Source organism: Epinephelus lanceolatus, chromosome 3 (assembly GCF_041903045.1).
Source record: "Epinephelus lanceolatus isolate andai-2023 chromosome 3, ASM4190304v1, whole genome shotgun sequence".
NCBI lineage: Eukaryota > Metazoa > Chordata > Actinopteri > Perciformes > Serranidae > Epinephelus > Epinephelus lanceolatus.
Window position 1 is genome coordinate 45236732 of NC_135736.1, and position 25941 is coordinate 45262672.

At 41.1% G+C, this 25941-nt stretch overlaps 1 protein-coding gene across 1 annotated transcript; it reads right to left on the minus strand.

Moving 5' to 3' along the window:
* Positions 1-25714, minus strand: LOC144462558 (hemicentin-1-like). Its single transcript, XM_078166625.1, has 23 exons — positions 25363-25714; positions 25020-25223; positions 24520-24876; positions 24066-24293; positions 22934-23197; positions 21635-21895; positions 20621-20881; positions 19689-19770; positions 19524-19584; positions 17593-17822; positions 17059-17084; positions 9527-9886; positions 9178-9387; positions 8678-9034; positions 8224-8451; positions 7176-7439; positions 5921-6181; positions 5392-5655; positions 4088-4348; positions 2864-2945; positions 2699-2759; positions 748-977; positions 1-593 (listed from the first exon to the last, which is right to left on the minus strand). Exons 1-23 carry the CDS (start codon positions 25565-25567, stop codon positions 521-523), a joined length of 4830 nt encoding a protein of 1609 aa, XP_078022751.1. The 5' UTR covers positions 25568-25714; the 3' UTR covers positions 1-520.
* Positions 25715-25941: the final 227 nt, after the last annotated feature.

Genomic DNA, 25941 nt, shown 5'->3' on the forward strand with positions numbered 1-25941 from the left:
TGGATTCACTGGATATTTTTAATCTATAAAATATCAGGTTACTTAAACAATAAAAATCAATACAATCAATATAATAAGTCACAGGCTTAGAATACACACAGAACCACCGTAAATAAAAACCATCTAAGTTGTGTACCGAGAAATTAAAACACTAACTTGATGGTGTTACAGCAGAAGTAAAAAAAATGGGAGAATGAGCAGAGGAATATTCACAGTGTTTGACAATAACAACTGATGAACTGTAAAAAACAAAACAGGAGATCAGTGACAGATTGTGGTAAAGATATACTGTATACAGAGACATGTACGTGAAAAGATGTTCTAGCAGCACTGGCTGTAAAATGATGCTTCTTCATAACATCTTGAATCTAATTCTGTCTTAGGATACTCAAGAGAAATGACCGAGGCTGGATGTCATAACAACAGTTAATACAGTTTATCGTCTCAAACCTATTATTTAAAACTTTTTGTTTAACCTGCTTAAACATTTAGTTTAAAAGACCACAGACTCGTGTTGTATTCATACTCTTGGTTTTTTAAGGACTGTGCTGTACAATACAGATGAATCCTCCGCAGGCTCCTCTTGTATTGATCTGTGAATGAAGAAAAGACTTTGAGAATTATTTTAAGAGCTCAGAAAACTCCCAATATTAATCAGAACAGGTTTAAAAAATAACAGAAGGATTCAGCTGCAATAAAATGATGGGAATTATGTTTATGTGGCAAAGAAAACTCTCATGGACTCACTCTGTGGCAGCACCGGCACTCTTAAAGTTAACAACAGAGTACTCCACATCATCCGCGTCCTCTTCTTCCTCCCTGTGTCTGTTGGGTTGGTTTAGCCTGACATTGGAGTAGAGAGGATCTTCCTGGTTTTTAGAGAAGCTCACACTGGCATAGCAGAGGTCATCCTGCTGCTCTGATGGTGTTGTCTGTCTTGGAGCTGGAGGAATGTCATACACTGCACCCACGTTTGCCTGTAGGGTAAACAGCACAAAGACAAGAGTTCTTGAGTCCTTAGCTACACAGGTAAATGTGTATGATTTGTATTGCCCTGTATAAACACAAAATGATCTTGTAGTAAAATATTACAGGGTTAAAGATGAGTGGGTTATTTCACATCTCCAAATTCCTGGTTTCAACCTTTATTTCATGTTCCCTCTTGTGGATTCAGGCTTCATTTTCAAAGCCAAATGGTGAACGCAGGTTTGAGATCACTTCTGTTTTTTGTCGTTGTAATTCCTACTAATCACCAGCAGAGGGCAATAAAGTACAAGGATTACCTAATTCCTCTTTTATTAACAAAACCCAAACATGTATGTGTAGATGAAGAGGTACATTAAAGGGCCGCAGACTGAAAGACTGAGCAAAGGGGAAAAAGAGTATAACAAAGACATACAGCTATGGGTTCATCAAATGGAAATAAACAGTGTGAAAAAAGAGAGGGTGATGGGGGCAGAAATGGTTAAAGGATCGACTTATATTGTGTTCTTCAGACTGCATTTCAGTCATTACAAAGCACTCTGCTGAGTTTAAGATTGATTTTAATGCTCAGAGAACAAAGTTTATAGTCGTCTCAAAAGCTCATGCACAGCTGCTTTTTAGCATCTTCACTTAAATCCATTAAGAGTGTCCTCATACACTCATATCACGTCATACGAGTATAGATGACAAGCTGTCATTTAATGTACATATTGCGACTCCAGTTTGGAAGCTTAAAGTGAAGACTGGCTTTTATTTTAGAAATAAGTCTTGTTTTACTTTCAGCGCTACGAAAGAACTCGTGGAACCTTCTTTTCAGTCTGTGATTGATTACGGTGACATATTGTATATGCATGAAACCTCCATTTTATGTAGCCTTGATTCAGTGTACTATGTATCTCTATGTTTTATTACAAATGCAAAGTCACTTACTCCTCACTGCATTCTTTATGATTTGGTGTGTTGGACATCATTGACCACTCACAGACAACAGCACTGGTATGTTTTTATCTATAAAGCATTATTTGTCAAACTTCTGGCCGACCTCTGCACCCTTCTGTGTGTCAGCTCTGGCAGTCACCAGCTACGCTCCTCCAGGTGGTTGCTTTTAATGTACCCTGGGTTTTAACAGATCTGGAGAAAACTTCATTCTCCTACTCTGCACCTTGGACATGGAACAATCTTCTAAAACATCTAAAACTAGAAACATTTATATCTATTGATTAATTCAAGGGCATCATAAAGAATGTGCTGGCCGAGACATGTGCTTATTTTTCTTGAGAGGCCACTGTGTTTGAATAGTTGTTGTTTTATTGTGGATTTTTGTATTATATGTTGTATTTGTTGTATTTTAAATGTGTTTTGATTGGCTGCTACCTCGGCCAGGTTTCTCTTGTAAAATAGATTTTCAATCTCAGTGGGACTTTCTGGTTAAATAAAGGTTAAATGAATAAATAAATAAAAATAAAATTGGCCTCTCATTAACCTATCATTAACCATCAGCTGGCATGCCCACTGGGACCAGTTTGATTCAGTGTCTTGTGGATGGGGATCGAACTGCCAAACCCGTGATTAGTGGCGACCAACTCTCCTCCAACCCAAGGTAAAAGGTTTAGTTTAGGTGAAGAAAGTATCCAGAAGGGGACATGAAGCACTATTCACATGAGTTTCCCGGTGACAGTGGACTCTGAGTGATACCTGAACTCTTCTTCCTCACCTGTGCGTTGTCGTCTGGTCTCTGTCTGGGCTCGGGGGTTTGTTTCCAGGACCTCTTTCTTCTGGATAAGAAAATAAATGAACAAGCAAATTAATCATCAAACAAAATTACAATACAAGTGACCAGATTTACTGAATATAATCACAGTAAAACTTAGTTGCTCACCTGATGAATAGAAAGGCTAAGACGAATATGATAGCCAGAAAAATAGCTGTGATGGATCCAGCTGCTACTGATTTCATTGATCCTGTGAAACAGCAATCAAACAGAGCAATTAGTTATGGAATTACAGGTTGTTTTGGTCCATTAGCAACTGATAATTACACATTAAATCATAGATCCTCAGACAGAAGTATTCTAAATAGTGACTCATGGAAACTGTAGCATTGCTTTTGCATCCCTGAAGGTGAAAATGATCTCATCGTGAGCACAAAAATCAGGTGTTTAAAGCAATGCAACAACCCACATGCCAAAAACAATATTGGTGGTCTGTAATGCTTGGACAATTGTGTGTCTTACTGTGAGAAATTTTGCACCTCAGGCAAAGATTAGTGATTGACTTTGTATTCAAATTATCAAATCTTTATTCTTCGACACTGAGCAGAGCTGTCACCTTCCATGCATCCATGGAGAGGTTAGGAAAACAGAGTTCGGGAGGCCACAGAGAGAGAGACTGAGATTCTGACAAACCGTTGCATGACAGGCAAGACCTTTACCAAGCTGCTGTTGGAAAGAAAGAAGAGCTGACCTTGATTAGGGGACGAGAGAGAGTTGGGACTTGCAGGAAGCCTAAAGCTTGGAAATATTTTCACTTTAAACTAATGCAGACAGCTAAAGTTAAAGATTAAAGTTCCACTGATTGTCACACACCTTAGTGTGTGAAATTTGTTCTCCGCATTTGACCCATCACCTGAGGGAGCGGTGAGCAGCAGCGGTGCCGCATTCGGAAATCATGTGGTGATCTAACCCCCCAGTTCCAACCCCTGATGCTGAGTGCCAAGCAGGGTCTGTGGTATGACCCGGCCGGGGATCGAACCCACAATCTCCCAGTCTCAGGGCGGACACTCTACCACTAGGCGACTGAGCTGGTTCCTTTCATACTCAATCCACTCCATTCCAGTTGTCCCGGCTTTGTTTTCCTTGAATTGAATTGTTGAATTTCAGCACGGCCAAGTCTGAAGCCATTCTACTCTGCCCTTATTAAAGTAGTTCAAAAAAGACATGTTGACATCTGTTCGTCTGATCTCTCTGCTAGGTAGTTGAAGATTGCAGAAATAAATTCCGTGGTTTAACTAAAGAAGGCTTGTACTGTGATTGGATTGTTTAACTGGAAGGTTAAGATAAAGTGTAAGTGATTGGGCTATGGACAGACACATCAGTATGACTTACTTGACACAATAATTGGACTAAAGGTGGAGTTATGACGTCCTCTGCTGTTCTGGGCTTCACAGTAATAATTCCCACTGTGTTCAGCTCTGATGTCAGTGATGGTGAAGATCTGTCCTGATGCTTTTGGTGAGTCTTCATCCTCCTTGTACCAGGTATATTTAGCTGCTGGGTTAGCATCACTGCTACAGGTCAGATTCACTGAACTGCCCTCCACTATCTCAGCAGAGGGACTCACTGACACAGAGGGAAGCTTTGGAGCATCTGGAGAAGAAATTTCAACAGAGGTTTTTCAAGGTTAAAGGTGTGTTACCACAAAAGAACATATGGTATTTTAGACTTTGAAGGTGCTCTGACAAATGGATGTGTGACTGTTGAGTCCCAAAACTGCATAAAAAACCCAAAATCTTCTGGAGCTGCTCAGTTAATGACAGCAGACTGTGAATGTGGAACTAATCCATCAATCGATCATTTATTTGTCACATGGAGTTATACGAGATACAACTCCAGTGAAATGTGATCCCATCAGCTCCTTTAACTTGTGCACTTTAATTTACTCCCTTTTAAAGGTCTTTTTACATTGTTAGCTGCTGCTTTGTTATTGTCCATGTTTCCAAATGGTTCCAAGATGGCTGTATGGTTGCTTCTCCCGAGCAGTGATCCACAGCAGGAACAGGACAACACCTCACATTCCCGCTGACACACCAGTCCTCATTCATTGTAAAGCACACACCTACTCTCCTTCTCTCACCAGAGTCCTCTACTTTGTCAGATCAGCATATTGAAAAAGAGCCTCCTGGTTGAATGGCGCTGTCCAGGATTCAGCCAAGTTTCGGTGAAATAATGAACCTTACAGTTCATGAACTCCTGTTGGAAAATAATATGGCACGGAGGTTGTCACGATTTCTTTTCCAAAGCCTGTACAGTGGCGAGCAGCTGGGGCCCATTCCTCTTACTTTTTCCTAGATGTTTACTGAACTTTGACTTAGCTACAGTAACTGGCAGAAGTCAGCAGCAGGACAGTTTACAGACTGGTAAGTTGATGTCCTCATCCCGATGAGTGACTCGAAGCCACACGACACCACCATCCAAAGCCAGCCACAAAAAGCACCACTAAGAGCCTAAACTTTGCACAAACGCAGCAGAGCTGACAGAGAGGCGACTGCAAATTTCTGTGCCTACATCAAGCTCAAGCTATATGATAATGAAAGTGAAAATTAATGTAGAGCTGAAGAGAGTAGGTATCATCAGCAAACACTGGACAGATTTAAGCTGTATGTTATATTCAAATAAGCTTTTTCACTCACATTTCACATCCATGGTGAAGTCATTAGACGTCCTCCTCCCCAGCTCGTTCTCTGCTGTGCAGTAATACTGTCCAGAGTCAGAGGACTGGATGGAGCTGGAGACAAGCTGTGGTCCTTCACTGAGAGGTCTGGGGTCTACGGTCTTCTTGTACCACGTGTACTTAGCTGCTGGGTTAGCATCACTGCTACAGGTCAGAGTCACTGAACTGCCCTCCACTATCTCAGCAGAGGGACTCACTGACACAGAGGGAAGCTTTGGAGCATCTGGAGGAGAAATGAGAGACAACTTATCAATCTTTGTTTACACACCAGTTTTTAAGTATAGACTGCCAAAGCCAGAAGGTGGTTACTGTGTTATCCACCTACTTTAGAAGTCCTGAGACAGGCTGTTGTCACCTCTACAAAGCTAGCTGTCAGGCTACAGTGACCTCTAACAGACCTGTACATGAAACTTACGTCCTGTATCTGTGAAGAAACTTAGTGGCCTCTAGCTACAGTGAAACCATTTAAGATACTGCTTTTTACTTACACTGGACATCTATAAAAATGGATGAAGAGTTAATCCGTCCATGTTGATTCTCAGATGTGCAGTAGTACTTCCCTCTGTCTTCAGAGCTGATGGACATGAACTGATATACACCGTCTGATCCTTGAAGCACTTTTTGGTTTTCCATGTACCAGGTCTTTTTAGCTGCTGGGTTAGCATCACTGCTGCAGGTCAGAGTCACTGAACTGCCCTCCATGATTTTACCAGAGGGATTCACTGACACAGAGGGAACTCTTGGAGCATCTGGAGGAGAGATTTCAACAGAGGTTTTTCAAGGTTAAAGGTGTGTTACCACAAAAGAACATATGGTATTTTAGACTTTGAAGGTGCCCTGTCAATTAAAATCTTCTGGAGCTGTTCAGTTAATGACAGCAGACTGTGAATGTGGAACTAATCCATCAATCGATCATTTATTTGTCACATGGAGTTTTACGAGATACAACTCCAGTGAAATGTGATCCCATCAGCTCCTTTAACTTGTGCACTTTCATTTACTCCCTTTTAAAGGTCTTTTTACATTGTTAGCTGCTGCTTTGTTATTGTCCATGTTTCCAAAAGGTTCCAAGATGGCTGTATGGTTGCTTCTCCAGCAGTGATCCACAGCAGGAACAGGACAGCACCTCACATTCCCGCTGACACACCAGTCCTTATTCACTGTAAAGCACACACCTACTCTCCTTCTCTCACCAGAGTCCTCTACTTTGTCAGATCAGCATATTGAAAAAGAGCCTCCTGGTTGAATGGCGCTGTCCAGGATTCAGCCAAGTTTATGTGGAATAAGGAACCTTACAGTTCATGAAATCCTGCTGGAAAATAATATGGCACGGAGGTCGTCCAGATTGCTTTTCCAACGCCTGTACAGTGGCGAGCAGCTGGGGCCCATTCCTCTTACTTTTTCCTAGATGTTTACTGAACTTTGACTTAGCTACAGTAACTGGCAGAAGTCAGCAGCAGGACAGTTTACAGACTGGTAAGTTGATGTCCTCATCCTGATGAGTGACACAGCCACACGACACCACCGTCCAAAGCCAGCCACAAAAAGCACCACTAAGACCCTAAACTTTGCACAAACACAGCAGAGCTGACAGAGAGGCGACTGCAAATTTCTGCGCCTACATCAAGCTAAAGCTATGTGATAATGAAAGTGAAAATGTAGAGCTGAAGAGAGTAGGTATCATCAGCAAACACTGGACACATTTAAGCTGTATGTTATATTCAAATAAGCCTTTTCACTCACATTTCACATTCATGGTGAAGTCATTAGACGTCCTCCTCCCCAGCTCGTTCTCTGCTGTGCAGTAATACTGTCCAGAGTCAGAGGACTGGATGGAGCTGAAGACGAGCTGTGGTCCTTCACTGAGAGGTCTGGGATTTACTGTCTCCTTGTACCAGGTATAGTTAGCTGCTGGGTTAGCATCACTGCTACAGGTCAGAGTCACTGAACTGCCCTCCACTATCTCAGCAGAGGGACTCACTGACACAGAGGGAAGCTTTGGAGCATCTGGAGGAGAATTGAACATGAATAACTTCAAAAGATGATAGAAGACATTATCACAGACAAATGACTATTTTTACATATTCTTCTCTTTATATACAGGTTCTGTTTGCTGAGTCAGTCCTGACAGTCCTCTCAGTCAAGATCTAGTTGTTAGCAGAAGTTAATGTTTGTTTCATTATTGTTATTGGTTGATCACTTCCTTGTCATGTTTTGTAAATAATTCTGAGTCTACAAAACAGTTTATATAAAATTATTGGAGGTGGGAAGAGAACCATTAGTTTTATTTTGGGGGAAAAAGCAGGTTCTTATTAATACTTTCACTGGGCCGTCCCCATGAGTCTGAAAAATACAACAAACTCTCTCCTAATATTTCTTTAAACTCACAGCTGTTGCATCAGCCGTCATTATATTCAGCCTCTGTGGTTGTAGCAGAACTTATGTTTTTCTGATTTGCTCCTGACAATACCCCTCATAAAAAATAAACTAGAAATAAACATTTAAACAATAAAAAATAAACTAAAAAAAAGTAAACCCACTCTGGTGGGTAAGTGAAACTAAATCAAATTGAAAACTAAAAATAAAAATAAAAACTAGCAAAAAATACAAAACTATTTTATCTTGGACAGAAACGACATATTATATTTCTAATATTACTGAATCACAAAAATTATGACTGCTGCATCTAAGATTTAGAAGACTTCAGTGAGGTTTGGTCTGAAATTGTAATTGTGTTGTAATGTCAGAACGTATGTGTCTTTTTTGTTCTGACACAGTGGATTAAACTTACACACTGAAGGAGAGGGGAACTCCTCGTGTCCTCTTATAGCACAGGAGACATTGTCACTAAGACCAAACCGGGCTTTATAAGAAGATGTGTACTCCCAAAGAATTTCCACTTTATTATTGAACCAGACGTAGGAAAGACGACCAGCTGGACTGCAGCTGCTGTGACACTTCAGCTCTGCCTCAGTAACAGACTGCCCGACTGTTATTCTGGTCACCTGCACCTGGAGAGCTGGATATGAGAACAAGAAACAATATTATCGCTGTGTCTAAAAAACAGATGATGGATGTACATATCATACACATCACCACAACAGTATTAATTCCTATAAGAGGTAGAGAGCATTTGTATCTGTTTATTTCTGCAACAGTAATTACACAAACACATTGATCCTTATCCACATGTTGAGTGTTTTTAAATGTACCGTGTTGGTGTATTTACATCAGTCTGTGTTTACCTGTGACAGTCAGAGTTGTACCAGGTAAACTACTCCTCCATTCAAAGCTTGGTGCTGTGAATTTGAAGTGATACTCAGCTGAGTCGCTCTCTCTCAGGTCAGTGATTCTCAGGGTGGAGCGTCTTCTCTCTGTGTCAATGACCTGAACACGACCTGCAAACTGGGAGTCTTTACTAAGGTCCGCTGGCTGTATGGGATACCCCCACTGATCTTTACGTTCAGGACTGAACCAGAATTTGGATTCAACATGATTCTTGTAACTGCTGTAAGTGCAAGAAATGTCCACTGATGAGCCTTTTGAGGCACAGATGTTTCTGTCAGTGTACGTCACTCTGTTGCAGGTTTCACCATCGGCACCTGAAAGATAAAATCATCTTCTGATCATTTTTAAAGTGCAGTCATTGAGGAGTCACAAGTGGGATCTCCATATTAAGGAAACATGAATAACACAGCTCCACTAGATGGTGTTATGTTAATAGATATATGTGGAGTAAACTCACATGTTGGAGGAGAGGGGGAATCATCATATCCTTTTACAGCACAAGAATAGCTGTCTTCATAATTATAGTTCCTTAAATAATAATAATAATAAGAAGAAGATGCTTCTGTCTGAATTTTCTGTCCATTTTTGTACCAGATGAAGGAAGGGCGATCAGGTACACAACTGCTTTGACACTTAAGGCCATAACTATATCTGCTCACCTGGAGACCTGGATTTGTGAAGAGGGAACAGGAATGTTATTTTAGACAAAACTGTCAACACACACACATGCAAATAAACACATCTATATTATTGTTTTCTAGATGTTGAACATTTGTAAATAATTAACATATGAATGAAAATGTTACCTGTGACAGACAAAGTGACTCCAGGTGAACCAGTATAAACACTGGGATGGTTTGTTATGAACATGAACTTGTACTCAGCTGCGTCGCTCTCTCTCAGGTCTGTGATTCTCAGAGTGCAGTAGTTCCTAATCTTATCACAGTCATACTGCACACGACCTGAATACTGTGGGTCTGTTGTCAGATCTACAAGATTATATGGATACATGTTGGCAAACCAGAATGTTTTCTCAACTGTAATTTGACAGCCATATATTCTGGATGGGTATGTGTATCTGCAGTGTATTTCCACTGTTGATCCTTTTACAGCACAGATCTTAGTAGAGGTGTAAGTCACTCCCCAGCCATTCTGACCCTGTATCACTGTAACACAGAGCACATCAGGAACCACAATCAGACTCAGAACATCAGGAGACAGACTTTCATTTGTATTGAAGGAGCTTCAGTGTGTAAAACTTTATTTAACTCACGTCTGCTCTCATGCCATCACACTTTAAGTCAGTGTGAGACAAAGATTAACTTATAGTTCCAACTTGTTTTTGGTTTCGGCTGGGGGCGTGTAAACAAACTTTACAAAATGTTACAGACTAAACTTTGACTGTTTTACTGTCATTTCAAACTGAAGACTTATTCTGCATCACATGTTTCTGATATGTTTACTTCTTTTTCAGGACTTTTTAATGTCTGTCCCTTTTTATGGTTATTTCAGGTTATGCCAAAGTGAACAGAGGTGTGGAGAAATGTGCAAATCATTCAGTTTTACATGATTATTTATAATGCAGAGAAACACAGTCAAAGATGAAGACATGATCTCTGCAGTTAATCTCTAAGTGCACTGAGGCAGGACATCATACACACAGTGCAGTGAAGGAACTGAAATTCACTGAACCTGTGAACTTGAACACAGCGTTTACAGAACAGATAGCTGAAGATAAACTGGTAGATGAGTGTGGTACATAAAAAAAGAATCTGCTTTGCTCGGTTGGTTTTCTTTGTCTTTAGAGACATGCAGAACACTGTGGTGTGGGCAAATAGTGTGACATGTAGATAACAACTTCTTCCACAGAGAGATAGAGCCACCACTATTGATGTTTATTTAAAAAAAGCTGCCCAGATTAACCTTGGCTGATGCACATGTGTGTTTTAAAGGTGGAAATGTAAATTATAGCTGTATATCTGTATCAGTTATTTTCGACTGGTAAATTCACAGTTCAGATTAATCAGAATCCAAATATAGTAAACTTTTATTTCATGGATATGATTTAAATTTCCTCTTCTCAAACAAATAAATCTGAATCTGAGAAACAGTATTTACTGAAGCACTTCCCTCATCTCATTGTTAGCTTCTTCCACAACAGGCAAAATTGTCTTTTCAAGGTTCAGTTCCAGGCAGCAGTACATGCAGCCTGATCAGTGTTTATGAGAGGAAACCACTGAGGGTTAAAGTTCCTGTTGTTGTTGCACTAGAATTGGGGTCAGCAACCTTACATGGCCTGCAGTGGCCAGAAATAACCTCTGTCACTATCATTGTTACCACAGCTTCAAATCATCCATCATCATCCCTGTGTCCAAGTCCTCTAAGGCGAGCTGTGTGAATGACTTCAGACCTGTTGCACTCATGTCAGTAGCCATGAAAGTATTTGAGCACCTGGTTTTGGCCTATGTAAAATCCCACACCGCACCCATCAAGGACCCTCTCCAGTTTGCATACAGCACTAACCGGTCAGTTCAAGGTGCCATCACCCACTCACTATACTCTCCACCATCTGGAATCACACAATACATATGCACGCATTCTGTTCATCGATTTCAGCTCAGCCTTTAATAGCATTCACCCACTCATACTTCACAATAAACTAGTAATGAACATTCACCCTGCCATGTGCCAATGGATCCTACACTTTTTACTGAGCAGAGAACAGAGTCAAAATCGGCAATAAAATATCCAGCCCCCTGGTTATCAACATGGGGGCCCCTCAAGGTTGTGTACTTTCACCATAGCTCTTCGGTCTGTACACCAACAACCTCACATCTCACTCCAGCTCAGTCAAGGTCTTTAAATACGCGGACAACACAACAATAATTGGCCTCATCTCAAGCAACAATGCATCACCCCACCGTCAAACCGTGGACAGCACAGTCAAATGGTGTGCAGAGAACAACCTGCTGCTCAACACAGCAAAGACCATGGAAATCATCATTGACTTCAGACACAAACAAAATCCCAAATCCCCGGTCCATATCTACTCCCACTCAATAACCTCAACAGACTCCTTCAAGTTCTCAGGCACTCATATCTGCAATAACCTAAAATGGCACACAAACACTGATCTCATAATCAAACCAGGACATCAGAGACAATACTTCCTCAGACAACTAAAAAAGTTCAGTCAATAAAACACCTCCTGGTCCACTTCTACACAGCCATCATCCAAAGTGTCATCACCTCCTCCATCACAGTCTGGTATGGTAACACGGGCAGTCACTCAAAGATGAAATTACAATGCATCGTGTCCAAGGCCTCTAAGATCACCAGTTCTGCCCTCCCCTCAGTTGAGTCCATATTCCACCAGCGTGTTTCTACATGGGCAAATAAAATCATCTCAGACCCCTCTCATCCAGCAAACCACCTTTTCCAGACCCTCCCTTCTGGTAGGCCTCTCAGGTCACTTGACACAAAATCCACCCGCTTTAAAAACAGCTTTTTCCCCACAGCAATACAAACACTCAACTACCTCCGTTAGCATGCATATGGACTTGTTGTAGTTGTTGACTGTGTTGTACTTTGTTGTGTTTTTTGTTATGCGGTTTTTTGGTTTCAGGTGTGTTACCTTGTGGGGGTTTTGGCTACAGGGCTATTGTTTTCCACAATATGCTCTGTGGATGTCTGTCTGCACTTTATTCATGTATGTCTGTATGCACTTGTTGTTGTTGTGACTATGAAGCAGTGTCCTGTATATATGTACCGGAAGAAAATACCACCGACTCTGGTTGCGTGGCAATTAAAGTTCTCTTCTATTCTATATTTATTCTATTTTATTTAATTTTATTCTATTTAATTTTATTTTATGTGATTTTATTTTATTTTTATTTCATTTTTGTGTGTGCGTGTGTGTGTACTGTTGTTGTGTATTAGGCCCGTTTCCACCGCAGGAACTTCAGGGTAATTTTACGGGGCCGGGGCCGTTGGTGCGTGTCTCCACCGCAGGAACCACCCCCGAAGGACGGAGTCCCGGAACTTTTACAGGGGCCAAACAAGTCCCTGCCTCGGAGTACTGTAGGTACTCAGAACGACCCCGAGAAACTCCTGGCTGGGGCTTGGGGTTTACTTGGTGCTGATTGGATATACTCAAGGCTGGATGTGACTTTAACAGAAAGCGACAAAACAGCCAGCATTTTTAAAACTCAGCTGACGAGAGTTAGCTCGTTCATAGCTAGAAAACCAGCTGTTTAGCTGTAGGCCTATCACATTTTTCACGTCACTATATCACCATTTAGACTAATCTGGTGTTTGTAAAGTCTATAAACACAATGACTGAACAAGCATTACTATTTCTGTGTTCACATTTTTTAATTAATAACATGGTTATCGTAGATTAGCTGGGCTAACCGTTAGCTGTTAGCCATTAGCAGTGTCTGTAATAACTCAGTAACTCAATAAACAGTCTGTGAAAAAAATATTTTTTGCCAGCGGATATCTTAGTTACAACATGATTGAGCTAGCAAAGCAGTTTTGTGTTGCTATGTGTGGTATTTATTTAGTTTTGGGAAATCACTGCAGCATCAGTGGCTGCAGCTGACAGGGACAGCTAACAGCAGCAGCAAAGCTAACATCAGGACGTCATCTGTTAAAACCCTCCCGTTGTCGGATACGACATGAAACTACTCCAGTTAGCTCAATCATGTTGTAACTAAGACATCCGCTGAAACAAATATTTTTTCACGGACCGTTTATTGAGTCACTGAGTTATTACAGACACCGCTAACGGCTAACGGAATCCCTACTTCACTTGGGTCAAAATGGTCATGCAACGATTGCGTCACATCCAGAGCCCGGTAACTTTACAGGAACCTTTCACCTACTCTGCTTTCAGTGGAGACACGGCGGTTGACAGGGCAGAGCGAGAGGACGTTCCTGTAGTAGTTCCTGCCCCCCAAATAGTACCAGGAACTTCTGCAGTAGAAACGGGCCTATTGTAATTTTTTTATTTAGTTTTTGTCCTGTGTGCCAATAGTTTGCTAGTTGTGCACTTTTACCTGGGCAGCTTTCGTAGTCGCTTTGCTAAGATCCGCCCTACTCTGCCTCTGATTGGTGCTCATTGCCTTCTTTCCAGAATGCAGGTGGAAAAATCATTTACGCCACTGGAGTGGGCTTGGTGGATAATGGCAGGCCCGCAGAGCTAAAGTGAAGGTTTGGGCATCTTAGCTGTGTCTCTGGACATCTGGACAGCTGGAGTACCCAGAGAAAACCGCGCTGACATGGGGAAAGCATGCAAACACCCCCACCCTGGGGTTTGAATCAGGTTAGCTGTGCCCAGAGGCTTTATTGTCATCAAACAATAACAAGTGGCCTCCAAGACTGACTTTGTTTTGGTGCTGGGCAGGCAGTATAAAGTCAATTTTAAGGGCTTTTCCACTGAAAGCTGATGAATGCAGTGAGAGTGAACTAAAACTGTTTTGGGCAAACTAAAACAATCAGCTGATTAAAGCTAAAACACTGTATAGCTGAGGGGAGCTGCAGAGTCACGTGATCATTTACTGTGACTTCATTACCACAAGCAATTCCTTTCACACCATGAAAGTTTTCTGTATCCGCCTTGCAATTCTGGTAAGTACTTTTCTTCAACATGAAAGACATGAAATCATCTCTTGTTGTATTTCCTGTATTAATGATGCTACGGGAGAGCAAACAGCCTCTAAGTTGTTGTCTTTGTTATTATATGCACAGTCATCACTTCCATCTGCACACATCTTTACTGTCTTGGACGGTACACAATACCTGAGTTTATAAAGTTTATATGTTTAAGTGTGCAGAGATGTTGCTGGTGTTACAAACAGCTCTGTGTTGGTCGTCCTGTAAGAACTTATTAAAAGAAAGAGAAGTGAATGTCTAGTGTTTATGGGATCGCACCAAATTGCGTAACATCAAATCTTTTTATAAACTACAAAACACCCTCCTGTGTATTTCTGAAGTGTGCTAACTGCCTTACAGTATAAATGTAGAAGTACAGTACCTTGTACAGAGAGAAGGAAGACAATAAATCCACTCGCTGCTGCTGCTGCTGCTAAACTCATGGCTGCTCCTCACATCTCTGTATGTAACATCAGTTCACATACATGATAAACACTGTGTGTCAGTAAGTTAGAATAAACATTTCTCTATTCTAAAAATAACAATGTGGTCTGTGAAGACAGTGTGTGCCTTCTGTGGTTGGAAAAGTTATGTTAAATAGATATCAAGCTGTTAAAAAACAGACCTGGCTTCCTTCCTCTTTACATCATTAATATGCATGAGCAGACAAAAGATTGTAAATCCCCAACTGAAATGATAGTGAGAGAGCCATTACTGACCGACCAACTAACAGACTTGACATCCCTACAGCTAGTGCACTAGCAGAGGTCAAAACAAAGCACACCATGAAAAGTATTTTGGGGTACACTGTGTATAAAGTTAGTACGAGGTATGACATTGGGACACTTTCCTTAACCCCTCTTCTCACCTGTGCTCTGTTGTTTAGTCTCAGTCTAAGCTCATGCCGTGCATTTCCAGTGTTGGGTGTAACAGTTCATTTATCCAGGGTGGCTGCCTCGCTGACTTCCCCCTGAACCTGAAACTGTCCCATACTCTCTGTGACTTTGTGCAGTCAGTTTTGCTATAACTTAATATACTGCTAGTCACACTGAGGGTTTAAAAAATTCAAAAATGCTGCTGTACATCACTTTGATGAGCAAAGATAAGCTGCAAAACAGTTGACTCATTTTTTACACTGTTTCTTTTCACTTAAAAACCGCTGTCAACATCACCGGCACTGCACTCTCCTGGCTCAAATCCTACCTTTCGGACAGATTTCAGTTCATCAGCATAAACAATTGCAAATCCCCCACTGCTCCCCTCTGCCAAGGTGTTCCCCAAGGTTCAATTCTAGGCCCCCTCCTCTTCATCCTGTACATTGTCACCCTTGGTCAAATAATCCGCCGTCATGGACTTCACTTTCACTGCTTTGCCGACGACATTCAGCCCCAAATGAAGCCATCACTCCTGCTACTCACTCCACCCTCACCAACTGCATCACTGAAATAAAATCCTGGCTGCAAACCAACGTCCTCAAACTTAACTGTGACAAATCAGAAATCATCATCATCATTCCCAAATCTCTTATCAAATCCACCCATAACTTCCTTCTCTCAATCGACATCCTTCCCCCATGTCCGTAACCTTGGTGTCATCTTTGAACAAACCCTCTTGACCAACATATCAAACACATCACCAAAACAGCCTTCTTCCATCTCAGGAACATCGCCCGCCTCCACCCATCTCTCTCCTTTTCAGCTGCAGACACTCATTCACACATGTATTACTTCCAGACTGGATTACAGCAACAGTCTCCTCTACGGTTTGTCAACTGAATCACTCAAGGAACTACAGTATATCCAGAACTCAGCTGCTCGTCTTCTCACACACTCCCGGCTGCACCCGTAACCACATCACTCCCGTCCTTCATAACTTCCACTGGCTCCCCATCCCCCAGCATATCCACTTCAAACTCCTCATCATTATTTACAAAGCTCTCCACAACCTGGAGAGCTCCTGAGCTCCTCCACCGGCACACTCCCCTCTGCACTCTCAGGTCTGCTGGTGTCCCTCCAGAGGGACTCTACAGCACCTCCTGGAGGTCAAGAGCTCAAACTGGCTAAAGAGAAGAAGGAAGCTATCTGCCAAGATACTCCTTGCTTTCTTCCTCGTCCTCTCTGCAAAGAGTTCGGTCAGCAGATTTTGTGGCTTGCAAACTATTTTACTTGCCATTGTCACAATCCTAGAGAGTTTATTTTTGAATGTACAGGTTAGGTGACTGTACCAGGCTGGTGCAGATGCCTGTGAAGCTCATAAACCTGCCATACAAACACCAGTTTGTTGCACGTATTCATGGTTTCCCAAGCAGATGCACTGGGATGCATTAAGATCAGTACTTATTGATGTCCGTCACTTTTGAGATTCCCCAAACTCAAACTTTTCAGGGGAGCTTACATCTCTTTAAGGAGAGCTTGTTCCCCCCTGGTTCCACTGTAGCTTGAACACTGAACACCTCACATTAACACGTTGATGGATTCACTGGATATTTTTAATCTATAAAATATCAGGTTACTTAAACAATAAAAATCAATACAATCAATATAATAAGTCACAGGCTTAGAATACACACAGAACCACCGTAAATAAAAACCATCTAAGTTGTGTACCGAGAAATTAAAACACTAACTTGATGGTGTTACAGCAGAAGTAAAAAAAATGGGAGAATGAGCAGAGGAATATTCACAGTGTTTGACAATAACAACTGATGAACTGTAAAAAACAAAACAGGAGATCAGTGACAGATTGTGGTAAAGATATACTGTATACAGAGACATGTACGTGAAAAGATGTTCTAGCAGCACTGGCTGTAAAATGATGCTCCTTCATAACATCTTGAATCTAATTCTGTCTTAGGATACTCAAGAGAAATGACCGAGGCTGGATGTCATAACAACAGTTAATACAGTTTATCGTCTCAAACCTATTATTTAAAACTTTTTGTTTAACCTGCTTAAACATTTAGTTTAAAAGACCACAGACTCGTGTTGTATTCATACTCTTGGTTTTTTAAGGACTGTGCTGTACAATACAGATGAATCCTCCGCAGGCTCTTCTTGTATTGATCTGTGAATGAAGAAAAGACTTTGAGAATTATTTTAAGAGCTCAGAAAACTCCCAATATTAATCAGAACAGGTTTAAAAAATAACAGAAGGATTCAGCTGCAATAAAATGATGGGAATTATGTTTATGTGGCAAAGAAAACTCTCATGGACTCACTCTGTGGCAGCACCGGCACTCTTAAAGTTAACAACAGAGTACTCCACATCATCCTCGTCCTCTTCTTCCTCCCTGTGTCTGTTGGGTTGGTTTGGCCTGACGTTGGAGTAGAGAGGATCTTCCTGGTTTTTAGAGAAGCTCACACTGGCATAGCAGAGGTCGTCCTGCTGCTCTGATGGTGTTGTCTGTCTTGGAGCTGGAGGAATGTCATACACTGCACCCATGTTTGCCTGTAGGGTAAACAGCACAAAGACAAGAGTTCTTGAGTCCTTAGCTACACAGGTAAATGTGTATGATTTGTATTGCCCTGTATAAACACAAAATGATCTTGTAGTAAAATATTACAGGGTTAAAGGTGAGTGGGTTATTTCACATCTCCAAATTCCTGGTTTCAACCTTTATTTCATGTTCCCTCTTGTGGATTCAGGCTTCATTTTCAAAGCCAAGTAGTGAACCACAGGTTTGAGATCACTTCTGTTTTTTGTCGTTGTAATTCCTACTAATCACCAGCAGAGGGCAATAAAGTTCAAGGATTACCTGATTCCTCTTTTATTAACAAAACCCAAACATGTATGTGTAGATGAAGAGGTACATTAAAGGGCCAAAGACTGAAAGACTGAGCAAAGGGGAAAAAGAGTATAACAAAGACATACAGCTATGGGTTCATCAAATGGAAACAAACAGTGTGGAAAAAAGAGAGGGTGATGGGGGCAGAAATGGTTAAAGGATCGACTTATATTGTGTTCTTCAGACTGCATTTCAGTCATTACAAAGCACTCTGCTGAGTTTAAGATTGATTTTAATGCTCAGAGAACAAAGTTTATAGTCGTCTCAAAAGCTCATGCACAGCTGCTTTTTAGCATCTTCACTTTAATCCATTAAGAGTGTCCTCATACACTCATATCACGTCATACGAGTATAGATGACAAGCTGTCATTTAATGTACATATTGCGACTCCAGTTTGGAAGCTTAAAGTGAAGATTGGCTTTTATTTTAGAAATAAGTCTTGTTTTACTTTCAGTGCTACGAAAGAACTCGTGGAACCTTCTTTTCAGTCTGTGATTGATTACGGTGACATATTGTATATGCATGAAACCTCCATTTTATGTAGCCTTGATTCAGTGTACCATGTATCTCTATGTTTTATTACAAATGCAAAGTCACTTACTCATCACTGCATTCTTTATGATTTGGTGTGTTGGACATCATTGACCACTCACAGACAACAGCACTGGTATGTTTTTATCTATAAAGCATTATTTGTCAAACTTCTGGCCGACCTCTGCACCCTTCTGTGTGTCAGCTCTGGTAGTCACCAGCTACGCTCCTCCAGGTGGTTGCTTTTAATGTACCCTGGGTTTTAACAGATCTGGAGAAAACTTCATTCTCCTACTCTGCACCTTGGACATGGAACAATCTTCGAAAACATCTAAAACTACAAACACTTATATCCATTGATTAATTCAAGGGCATCATAAAGAATGTGCTGGCCGAGACATGTGCTTGTTTTTCTTGAGAGGCCACTGTTATATGTTGTATTTGTTGTATTTTAAATGTGTTTTGATTGGCTGCTACCTCGGCCAGGTCTCTCTTGTAAAATAGATTTTCAATCTCAGTGGGACTTCCTGCTTAAATGAATAAATAAATGAAAATAAAATTGGCCTCTCATTAACCTATTTTGACACACAATGGTAACAGAGCTACCATTCAAGGAGCTGGCATGCCCACTGGGACCAGTTTGATTCAGTGTCTTGTGGATGGGGATCGAACTGCCAAACCCGTGATTAGTGGACGACCAACTCTCCTCCAACCCAAGGTAAAAGGTTTAGTTTAGGTGAAGAAAGTATCCAGAAGGGGACATGAAGCACTATTCACATGAGTTTCCCGGTGACAGTGGACTCTGAGTGATACCTGAACTCTTCTTCCTCACCTGTGCGTTGTCGTCTGGTCTCTGTCTGGGCTCGGGGGTTTGTTTCCAGGACCTCTTTCTTCTGGATAAGAAAATAAATGAACAAGCAAATTAATCATCAAACAAAATTACAATACAAGTGACCAGATTTACTGAATATAATCACAGTAAAACTTAGTTGCTCACCTGATGAATAGAAAGGCTAAGACGAATATGATAGCCAGAAAAATAGCTGTGATGGATCCAGCAGCTACTGATTTCATTGATCCTGTGAAACAGCAATCAAACAGAACAATTAGTTATGGAATTACAGGTTGTTTTGGTCCATTAGCAACTGATAATTACACATTAAATCATAGATCCTCAGACAGAAGTATTCTAAATAGTGACTCATGGAAACTGTCACATTGCTTTTGCATCCCTGAAGGGACAGTAAGACAATTGTGTGTTCTACTGTGAGAAATGCTGCACCTCAGGCAAAGATTAGTGATTGACTTTGTATTCGAATGATCAAATCTTTATTCTTCGACACTGAGCAGAGCTGTCACCTTCCATGCATCCATGGAGAGGTTAGGAAAACAGAGTTCGGGAGGCCACAGAGAGAGAGACTGAGATTCTGACAAACCGTCACATGACAGGCAAGACCTTTACCAAGCTGCTGCTGGAAGGAAAGAAGAGCTGACCTTGACTAGGGGACGAGAGAGAGTTGGGACTTGGAAACTTGGAAATATTTTCACTTTAAACTTCTTGCAGACAGCTAAGACGCAACCGGTTCCTTTCATACTCAAATTGAGGGTCTGTATTGGTCTGTTGTCCCACAGATGCATTTCCCAATCCACTCCATTCCAGTTGTCCCGGCTTTGTTTTCCTTGAATTGAATTGTTGAATTTCAGCACGGCCAAGTCTGAAGCCATTCTACTCTGCCCTCATTAAAGTAGTTCAAAAAAGACATGTTGACATCTGTTTGTCTGAACTCTCTGCTAGGTAGTTGAAGATTGCAGAAATAAATGATGTGTTGTAACTAAAGAAGGCTTGTACTGTGATTGGCTTGTTTAACTGGAAGGTTAAGATAAAGTGTAAGTGATTGGGCTATGGACAGACACATCAGTATGACTTACTTGACACAATAATTGGATTAAAGGTGGAGTTATGACGTCCTCTGCTGTTCTTGGCTTCACAGTAATAATTCCCACTGTGTTCAGCTCTGACATCAGTGATGGTGAAGATCTGTCCTGATGCTTTTGGTGAGTCTTCATCCTCCTTGTACCAGGTATATTTAGCTGCTGGGTTAGCATCACTGCTACAGGTCAGATTCACTGAACTGCCCTCCACTATCTCAGCAGAGGGACTCACTGACACAGAGGGAAGCTTTGGAGCATCTGGAGGAGAAATGACAGACAACTTATCAATCTTTGTTTACACACCAGTTTTTAAGTATGGACTGCCAAAGCCAGAAGGTGGTTACTGTGTTATCCACCTACTTTAGAAGTCCTGAGAGAGGCTGTTGTCACCTCTACAAAGCTAGCTGTCAGGCTACAGTGACCTCTAACAGACCTGTACATGAAACTTACATCCTGTATCTGTGAAGAAACTTAGTGGCCTCTAGCTACAGTGAAACCATTTAAGATACTGCACAGTGGCCACCGTCAGGATGAATCCTAAATGGAAGCTGTTCAAACCTTACTTCCATCAGGGGATTACTGTATATTCCTATTACTTGGGTAGTTTTCCATTTTTCTGCTTGTATATAATTTCAGTGTCACAGTATTTGTACTTGTGGTGAAGCTTATCAGACGTGACTGATGGAGCACACCTGCTTGAATAGCTAAAGTATCTAACATAATAAGGCATCTGACACAGACAGATATTTCCCTGAGACCTAAATTCAACAAAGAAGACAATAAGAAGTACTCGTGTTTGGATTTTACTCAGGCTTGTTGCTGATTCAGTCTTCCTCCTACTCATAATGTAATGAACCTCTTCCATGTTGCAGCACTGTGCCAGGATTGTGTTACTGCTGACTGCGAAGTTGTGCTCGGGTTCAAGCTTGTGCTCAGTTTCACAACGACATTTTTTGAATCCATCATTTGACTCATTGTAAAACATAATAAGTATTCATGCTTTTTACTTACACTGGACATCTATAAAAATGGATGAAGAGTTAATCCGTCCATGTTGATTCTCAGATGTGCAGTAGTACTTCCCTCTGTCTTCAGAGCTGATGGACATGAACTGATATACACCGTCTGATCCTTGAAGCACTTTTTGGTTTTCCATGTACCAGGTCTTTTTAGCTGCTGGGTTAGCATCACTGCTGCAGGTCAGAGTCACTGAACTGCCCTCCATGATTTTACCAGAGGGATTCACTGACACAGAGGGAACTCTTGGAGCATCTGGAGGAGAGATTTCAACAGAGGTTTTTCAAGGTTAAAGGTGTGTTACCACAAAAGAACATATGGTATTTTAGACTTTGAAGGTGCTCTGACAAATGGATGTGTGACTGTTGAGTCCCAAAACTGCATAAAACACCTAAAATCTTCTGGAGTTGCTCAGTTAATGACAGCAGACTGTGAATGTGAACTAATCCATCAATCGATCATTTATTTGTCACATGGAGTTATACGAGATACAACTCCAGTGAAATGTGATCCCATCAGCTCCTTTAACTTGTGCACTTTAATTTAGTCCCTTTTAAAGGTCTTTTTACATTGTTAGCTGCTGCTTTGATATTGTCCATGTTTCCAGATGGTTCCAAGATGGCTGTGTGGTGGCTTCTCCCGAGCAGTGATCCACAGCAGGAACAGGACAGCACCTCACATTCCCGCTGACACACCAGTCCTTATTCACTGTAAAGCACACACCTACTCTCCTTCTCTCACCAGAGTCCTCTACTTTGTCAGATCAGCATATTGAAAAAGAGCCTCCTGGTTGAATGGCGCTGTCCAGGATTCAGCCAAGTTTCGGTGAAATAAAGATTTTTACAGTTCATGAACTCCTGTTGGAAAATAATATGGCACGGAGGTCGTCCAGATTTCTTTTCCAACGCCTGTACAGTGGCGAGCAGCTGGGGCCCATTCCTCTTACTTTTTCCTAGATGTTTACTGAACTTTGACTTAGCTACAGTAACTGGCAGAAGTCAGCAGCAGGACAGTTTACAGACTGGTAAGTTGATGTCCTCATCCTGATGAGTGACTCACAGCCACACGACACCACCATCCAAAGCCAGCCACAAAAAGCACCACTAAGAGCCTTAACTTTGCACAAACGCAGCAGAGCTGACAGAGAGGCGACTGCAAACATCCACACCTCCATCAAGCTCAAGCTATGTGATAATGAAAGTGAAAATGTAGAGCTGAAGAGAGTAGGTATCATCAGCAAACACTGGACAGATTCAAGCTTTATGTTATATTCAAATAAGCTTTTTCACTCACATTTCACATCCATGGTGAAGTCATTAGACGTCCTCCTCCCCAGCTTGTTCTCTGCTGTGCAGTAATACTGTCCAGAGTCAGAGGACTGGATGGAGCTGAAGACGAGCTGTGGTCCTTCACTGAGAGGTCTGGGGTTTACTGTCTTCTTGTACCAGGTGTACTTAGCTGCTGGGTTAGCATCACTGCTACAGGTCAGAGTCACTGAACTGCCCTCCACTATCTCAGCAGAGGGACTCACTGACACAGAGGGAAGCTTTGGAGCATCTGGAGGAGAATTGAACATGAATAACTTCAAAAGATGATAGAAGACATTATCACAGACAAATGACTATTTTTACATATTCTTCTCTTTATATACAGGTTCTGTTTGCTGAGTCAGTCCTGACAGTCCTCTCAGTCAAGATCTAGTTGTTAGCAGAAGTTAATGTTTGTTTCATTATTGTTATTGGTTGATCACTTCCTTGTCATGTTTTGTAAATAATTCTGAGTCTACAAAACAGTTTATATAAAATTATTGGAGGTGGGAAGAGAACCATTAGTTTTATTTTGGGGGGAAAAAGCAGGTTCTTATTAATACTTTCACTGGGCCGTCCCCATGAGTCTGAAAAATACAACAAACTCTCTCCTAATATTTCTTTATACTCACAGCTGTTGCATCAGCTGTCATTATATTCAGCCTCTGTGGTTGTAGCAGAACTTGTGTTTTTCTGATTTGTTCCTGACAATACCCCTCATAAAAAATAAATTAGAAATAAACATTTAAACAATAAAAAATAAAACTGAAAAAAGTAAACCCACTCTGGAAATTGAGTGAAACTAAATCAAATTGAAAACTAAAATTAAAAATAAAAACTAACAAAAAAATATAAAACTATAGTATCTTGGAGAGAAACGACATATTATATTTCTAATATTACTGAATCACAAAAATTATGAATTTAAAAATGTTACATCACAGCATGTATCTAAATATTGCTTCTGCTAGTAGTCATTTAACTTTTTGTTTCTGTAAATAATACTGCTGCATCTAAGATTTAGAAGACTCCAGTGAGGTTTGGTCTGAAATTATAATTGTGTTGTAATGTCAGAACGTATGTGTCTTTATTGTTCTGACACAGTGGATTAAACTTACACACTGAAGGAGAGGGGAACTCCTTGAGTCCCTTTATAGCACAGGAGACGTTGTCACTAAGACCAAACCGGGCTTTATAAGAAGACGTCTCCACTCCAGTAATTTTCACTTTATTATTGAACCAGACGTAGGAAAGACGACCAGCTGGACTGCAGCTGCTGTGACACTTCAGCTCTGCCTCAGTAACAGACTGCCCGACTGTTATTCTGGTCACCTGCACCTGGAGAGCTGGATATGAGAACAAGAAACAATATTATCACTGTGTCTAAAAAACAGATGATGGATGTACATATCATACACATCAACACAACAGTATTAATTCCTATAAGAGGTAGAGAGCATTTGTATCTATTTATTTCTGCAACAGTAATTACACAAACACATTGATCCTTATCCACATGTTGAGTGTTTTTAAATGTACCGTGTTGGTGTATTTACATCAGTCTGTGTTTACCTGTGACAGTCAGAGTTGTACCAGGTAAACTACTCCTCCATTCAAAGCTTGGTGTTGTGAATTTGAAGTGATACTCAGCTGAGTCGCTCTCTCTCAGGTCAGTGATTCTCAGGGTGGAGCGTCCTCTCTCTGTGTCAATGACCTGAACACGACCTGCAAACTGGGAGTCTTTACTAAGGTCCTCAGGCTGTGAGGGATTCTGCCACTGATCTTTACGTTCAGGACTGAACCAGAATTTGGATTCAACATGATTCTTGTAACTGCTGTAAGTGCAAGAAATGTCCACTGATGAGCCTTTGAAGGCACAGATGTTTCTGTCAGTGTACGTCACTCTGTTGCAGGTTTGAACATCGGCACCTGAAAGATAAAATCATCTTCTGATCATTTTTAAAGTGCAGTCATTGAGGAGTCACAAGTGGGATCTCCATATTAAGGAAACATGAATAACACAGCTCCACTAGATGGTGTTATGTTAATAGATATATGTGGAGTAAACTCACATGTTGGAGGAGAGGGGAAATCATCATATCCTTTTACAGCACAAGAATAGCTGTCTTTGTAATTATAGTTGCCTAAATAATAATAAGAAGAAGATGCTTCTGCCTGAATTTTCTGTCCATTTTTGTACCAGATGAAGGAAGGGCGATCAGGTACACAACTGCTTTGACACTTAAGGCCATAACTATATCTGCTCACCTGCAGACCTGGATTTGTGAAGAGGGAACAGGAATGTTATTTTAGACAAAACTGTCAACACACACACATGCAAATAAACACATGTATATTATTGTTTTCTAGATGTTGAACATTTGTAAATAATTAACATATGAATGAAAATGTTACCTGTGACAGACAAAGTGACTCCAGGTGAACCAGTATAAGCATTGGGTTGGCTTGTTGTGAACCTGAACTTGTACTGAGCTGAGTCGCTCTCTCTCAGGTCTGTGATTCTCAGAGTGCAGTTGTTCCTAATCTTATCACAGTCATACTGCACACGACCTGAATACTGTGGGTCTGTTGTCAGATCCAAAGGCTGATATTGATACATTTTGGTAAACCAAAATGTTTTCTCAACTGTAATTTGACGGCCATATATTCTGGATGGGTATGTGTAGCTGCAGTGTATTTCCACTGTTGATCCTTTTACAGCACAGATCTTAGTAGGACTGTAAGTCACTCCCCAGCCATTCTGACCCTGTATCACTGTAACACAGAGCACATCAGGAACCACAATCAGACTCAGAACATCAGGAGACAGACTTTCATTTGTACTGAAGGAGCTTCAGTGTGTGAAACTTTATTTAACTCACGTCTGCTCTCATGCCATCACACTTTAAGTCAGTGTGAGACAAAGAGTAACTTATAGTTCCAACTTGTTTTTGGTTTCGGCTGGGGGCGTGTAAACAAACTTTACAAAATGTT

What these genes read in the sequence shown, in the direction of transcription:
- LOC144462558 (XM_078166625.1), bottom strand. Translation starts at nt 25,567, where the DNA reads ATGTATCAATATCAGCCTTTGGATCTGACAACAGACCCACAGTATTCA. An exon ending in GACCAGACGACAACGCACAG is followed by an intron (nt 17,823 to 19,523) that starts GTGAGGAAGAAG and finishes TTTACCCTACAG; the next exon opens with GCAAACATGGGTGCAGTGTA. An exon ending in GTTCCCCTCTCCTTCAGTGT is followed by an intron (nt 7,440 to 8,223) that starts GTAAGTTTAATC and finishes ATTCTCCTCCAG; the next exon opens with ATGCTCCAAAGCTTCCCTCT.